The 5802-nt window shown below is 45.7% G+C and overlaps 1 protein-coding gene across 1 annotated transcript; it reads right to left on the reverse strand.

Moving 5' to 3' along the window:
- Nucleotides 1-1137: 1137 nt before the first annotated feature.
- On the reverse strand, nucleotides 1138-5004 carry MRPS34 (mitochondrial ribosomal protein S34). Its single transcript, XM_065411691.1, has 3 exons — nucleotides 4476-5004; nucleotides 3439-3481; nucleotides 1138-2483 (listed from the first exon to the last, which is right to left on the reverse strand). Exons 1-3 carry the CDS (start codon nucleotides 4791-4793, stop codon nucleotides 2200-2202), a joined length of 645 nt encoding a protein of 214 aa, XP_065267763.1. The 5' UTR covers nucleotides 4794-5004; the 3' UTR covers nucleotides 1138-2199.
- Nucleotides 5005-5802: the final 798 nt, after the last annotated feature.

Genomic DNA, 5802 nt, shown 5'->3' on the forward strand with positions numbered 1-5802 from the left:
TATTCACCACTGTCATGTAATTAGAATATGTTTTGTACAAAGTATGCCTTGTGAGGTATCATTCGAAAAGTCTTGATCTGCTAGACGTTAATAACTCATTGGATTGTATGTGCTATCATTGTATGTGAAGTTATTAAGTTTGGCTATGTATGTGTTACTGAAACATGTTCTGAGGTTGAAATCACCCACAAGCAACCTTTCAGGTACAACAGTAAAAAGGCTTATTGGGGAAATGCACACAAACACAAGGATTACCCCAGGAACTGTGTACAATAGAAACCTTTCAAAGATAGCATTACACAATGGGAACGGTTTGATCCAGGTCACAGCAAAAGAGCTTTCCAGCAAGTGGGAAGTAGATATAAAGGGGAGAGGGTGGGGAGAATGCCATCATGGGGGGCTCACTCTCCCTACACCACACCTGGAAACACCTGAGGAAAAAAAACTGAACTGTGGGAAATGATGGTCCCAGGCTAGACGGATTTCTAACCTGTGTATGAAAACTTGGAAAACCCAAGCTGCAGAGCCAAGGCAGCTTGTGCCTTAAGAATCTTCCAGCCTGTTTATCACTCAGGGTGATTAGTATGTTAAGCTCAGTTGGCTGTTTTGTTTATTTACTAGGTAATTTGCTTTGATCTGTTTGCTATCATTTATAATCTATCCTTTTGTAGTTAATACACTTATTATATGTTTTAATCCAAACCAGTGTGCGTTCGACTAAGGTGTCTGGGGAAAATCGCAGCTTGGTTACCACAAGTGTGCATGGTCCTCTTCACATTGAGGGAGAGGTGGATCAGTTGTTAAACCCATATACTGGCCAGATTTAACCAGGACAGGACGGTACTGCTCTAGGGTCCCAGGCTGGGAAGCTGATAGTTAGAGAGCCTGTGTGTAAATGCAGCTGGGTGTGTCCCTACCTGTACAAATGCTAGTGAAAGCACAGGCTGGGAGACTTTGCAGCTTGTCATAGCAGTACAGGGAAGGAGTCCAGGCAGGTGGGTCAGGGGGCTCAGTGGTACCTGAGTTCGGCACCCTGGGGGGAACCCATCACATACCCCTTTTTGGAGTGAAGAGAAATGTTACTGACATTTCTTTATTGTATCACCAATACCACATAAGCTCACAGAAAAAGATTGTAAAAATCTAATATATTTATTATCATTTATGTTATTGGTTTAAATGTATCCACTTTGCTCTTCTTGATTGGTTTCTAGCAAGTTTTATGGCTGAAGTCTGATGGCCTAGCATACTGCAAAGACTGCAGGGGGAGGGTCTAAGAGTAGTTTTGTTCTTATAAGTGACTCCAAAAATAGGATTGGGGCATTCCATGTTTATTGTCTCTGTGACTTCCATGGGAAAGTGCTCCCATTGAAGCAAATGGTAGCTTGCCACTGACTTCAAAAGGAGTCGGAACTTGTACTCACTTTACAAGAAAAAAAGATGGGTTCTTCTTTACCACTGCTAACTTGACAAACAACGTGGGATCGGAAAGTCAAGGTGGGTTCTTTCCATTTTGCCCATGAACTTCACAATCCTGGCTGAAGTGAGTGGTATTTATAGGCTTGGTTTGGGTGTAGTTGAGGTGATGCCTCTATGTGTCAAGGCAAAGGATTCTAAAATTGGAATTTAATTAAAACTTCTGCTGATGGTCCACAAGACAGACTAGAATCCAACTCATGTCCTTGCAACTGTGCTAGAGGGATAACAGAAGTAAAAAAGAAATAAACATGTATTTACTGAAGTCATTAGATGGGTAGCAAGGTCTATAGATGAAGATGGTGCCATTTTTAAAGTCATTCTTCTGACCATTATTGTGCTTTAAATTAATTATGGGGCTAAACTAAACTAAAAGAGTCTCATTTGTGGTCTTCCTGCACAGAGGGTAGCTGTCATTGGGACCAGGACACCAGGAGACATACATCAGGAGAAAAGGCAGGGAATCAAAAGGGAGGACCCTCTGCAAACAAAAGATCGCTAAAAATCCTGAGTGTCTCTATATCTTTCTGAATATATATGAGAAAGTCACACACCTGCATGTGCACAGTACTGAGAGGCCAAGGTATTAAATTTCGGTACATTGAACCAGAAGTGGGCATGTGGCTTATGGTCCTATTCTTCATTAAGGAGACTGTATGAGCTGTCAACACGCAGAGTATTAGAGAGCGTTTCAGAAGCTCCATCACACTCAGCTCTAGACCTTCACACTGGTGTCCCCTTAGCTTTTTTCTGATTTTGAAAGTAGTCCTTTGTGGAGGAGATGATTTTCTCCAGATCAATCAGTGGTTCCTCTGTGTTAAGTTTTCCTTCCTTCTGCCTTTGCGCAAGGATCATGGCTCGGAGCAGAGGGGGGTATGGCACACACTGAATGGTTTCCACTGACACTGGAGTAAATTTCTTGAAGGCCTCCTCTTCATGTTTGGGCACCATCCTCCAGTCATGATACATGACCTTGTCAATCTCTTTCACTTCATTATATGTCTTGCCTAAGGAAAGATGATGATTAATAGGTAAACAATGCTATGAACAACAAACTCCATATTGGTGACTATGCCAGTGCAGTGTCTCCAATGCTTCAGCTGGGCATAGCACTGGATATTTTATGGTAGTTACACTATCTGCTACACTACACAATCCCACTACAGGTTGTATAGCAGATAACACAGGCAATTGACTGACAGAACATCTGGATTTAGTCCTGACTTTGCTGTTGACCACTTCTGTTAGCTTGAGCAAGATATTTCACCTCTCTCTGATTTAGTTTCCATATCTATAAAATAAAGATAATTCTTTCCTGCTTTATAGGGATGTTGGGAAGTTGAATTCATTAATGTTTATAAAACACTTTGAGATCCTTGAATTAAAGATACTAGAAGTGTAAAATTTTATTAAATAAATTATAAACTTCATACATGGTGTAAAATAGCTTTCAGAACATGGGGAATTTCCCCTGTTTGTCTCAATGAAAGTACTGATTCTGAACCCTAATGATGGCAACTTAAATGACAACATTGCTATTTTATTATTGATTTTAGCAGGAACATTCAGCTAGCGTGTTTATCCACTGTTTTTAGCTATTACAGAAGTCAGAGATGGAAGAGACCCGATTTGTCATAGACTCCATTTCTTTGCCAACACAAATTGTTCACTGTGGTATAGTCTCCAGGGATTTCTTCAAGCTAGTTTTAAATGACAAAGGGGACTTCTACCATTTTCCTTGTGAAATTTATTCCACGGTGGACTAGATCGAACTGTTAGGAAGTTTTCCTTTTCTTAATTTCATCCTATTATAGATGAGTGGAAAGAGAGAGCTACCAGTGGAGGAGGACTGCTGAGTGGCAAGAAAGCCACCACCTTTTTCCTCCCATGTCAGTCCCTGTCCCTATCCATTTACTTTTTTCTCTAATCCTGTTTGAGAGACATACACCAAGCTCTACTTACCTCTGAATGTCAGGTATCCCCAGGCTTTCCCATGATCCAAAGTCTGCAAAGAAAACAAACAAAAATTTGCTCTGATCAATTAAAGAACCATTCCCATTCACAAAAAGGACAAACTCATTTTATAGTCTTATTACTCATGATCTACAAAAAGTGAGTCCTACACCTGGGAACTGAATAACTGCTAATCGTGGCCACTACTATCCTTCTAGAATACTAAGCAAATGCCATTAGACAATCCCTGCAATGAATTTTGTGATGAAGAATGCTGCATAATGTGTCTCAATACTATATACTGCCTGCTATCAGCCCTGTAATGACTCCATACAACTACATGTGCGACCATTAAGGTCCTGATCCTTATGTTCACGCATAATCTGTAGTACAAATACTAATTAGTGTTCTGATCTCTGAAGCACAGTCAGGGCCGGGGCTAGCGATTTTGCCGCCCCAAGCAGCAAAAGCAAAAAAAAAAAAAAAAAAAAAAAGCCGCGATCGGCAGCAGCTCTAGCGCTGCTTCATTCTACGGCGGCAATTCGGCGGCAGGTCCGTCGCTCCCAGAGGGAGTGACGGTACCGCCGCCGAATTGCCGCCAGACGTGCCGCCCCCCTCTTCATTGGCCGCCCCAGGCACCTTCTTGTTATGCTGGTGCCTGGAGCCAGCCCTGAACATAGTGGCTCAGACTGATACCCTTGTTTCCACAGTGCTCGGGTACTATCATACCCTCCCTCAGGCTTTCCTAAATTGTAGATTTTCATTACATGGTGCCTCCTCTGAATCCATGACCTGGTGCTTCTTGAGGCACACATGAGGAGAGGAGATTCAAGTGTTTTAATATGGAGTTGTGATATAAGAGAGGCTGTGAATACTATAGAAATAGTTTAACAGGGTTGCACAATGGTGATTTGGGAGCCAGCTTTGGAGAGGGCAGGTCTCACTGGAAGTCCTCATTTCCACCAGCCTTGTCTCTATCTATGGTGCTTGTTACCATAGTATCTGAGTGCCTTCAAACCCCAAGGCCAACAGTCAAGCGCTCTCACCTCAGCTGTGTAGTCCACCCTGACCTTGGTAACGACCCAGTAGCAGGGCTCGTCATACTGACAGAGCCAATACTTGCGGGTGACCATGCGGCCGATGCCAAAGAGCCGCAGCTGGCAGAGCAGCGTGAAGAGGCGGTTCTCGTTCCTCACATCCTCCCAGGCCAGCACAGGTAGGCGTTTGTTCGTGAAGGGTCGGATCATGGTCTCGTAATCCAGGGCGAAGCGCTGGGAGTCTCGGGGACGGTTCTTCAGTGCCCGGTACTCACGGATCTTCTTGGCCATGGCGGCGATTGGGCGGTACAGCTTCTTACGAGCCATGGCAAAGGCAGCTCACGGGCCAGCCGGGCAGGTTCAGCACAGATGGCACCAGAGAGATGCTGATGCTACTGCTCCCCCGGACTCCTCTTCCCTTTCTCTTCTTCCTTTCCTCCCCTCAGGCACCAAGCTTCCCAGCCCGGGATAGTTCCCAACGCACGAGCCCTCTCACGGACCTCTGCCGCCCTACGGCGGTGCATCATCCTAACCCGGCCGGCCGGAACTTCCCGTAGCAACGGAAACGCACCAGCCGTCAGCTCCCCCGGAAGCGATCGGCTAGTCAGCGAGGGGCGCGCTCGCTGGACTGGGGCAGAGCTTGGCTGCTGTACGGAGCGGAACGTTCCTGCTGCACTGGGGCAGCGGGGGACTGGTTAGAGCAGCGCGCTGCACTTGGTGCCTAGGTCTGCCCGAGTGGGGAAGCGCAGTCCGGGGAGGTGGGGGGGGATCTCTCTCCTGGGGGCTGGTGGGGTTCCCCATGGGGATGTATGTCAGGGCGGGGGGAGGCTCTGTGTATATCGGTGACATGATGGGTCTCCCACCCAGCCCCCCGGCTGCCCGAGGACTCTGGGAGGAGCTGCCGAGCAGTGGGCTCCCTTCCGAGCTAGAAGAAGACTGGGAGTCTGGGAAGAAGACTGGGAGTTCTCCGGACTCCCAGTCTCCTTGCGGTCACTGCCCCCGAGGCTCTGCGTAGTCCTGCGCGTCTCAGAGCAGACACGACTCAGATATGCCCCAGATCTGTATCTGGCTCTTATTGGCAGCACTTCAGGCTATTTACAGTCGTAATTCTAGTGTCTAAAAATGATTTTTCCCTTGAATATTGTAATGTGAATTGAGCACTTGTAACAGATGCCTAATGCCAGGCCTGTACGCTGAAGCAGTATTGCCCGTGATTTTATTGCAGTTTCACAATATTTGGTGTTTTTCTTAAAGCTCTAGAACCTGGGGTTCTGGGAGAATATCAACTTCCCTTTTATTTAAAAAAAGAAATGTCTTGCCCTTGTGATTACAGATA

Source organism: Emys orbicularis, chromosome 10 (genome assembly GCF_028017835.1).
Source record: "Emys orbicularis isolate rEmyOrb1 chromosome 10, rEmyOrb1.hap1, whole genome shotgun sequence".
In the NCBI taxonomy this organism is placed as follows: domain Eukaryota; kingdom Metazoa; phylum Chordata; order Testudines; family Emydidae; genus Emys; species Emys orbicularis.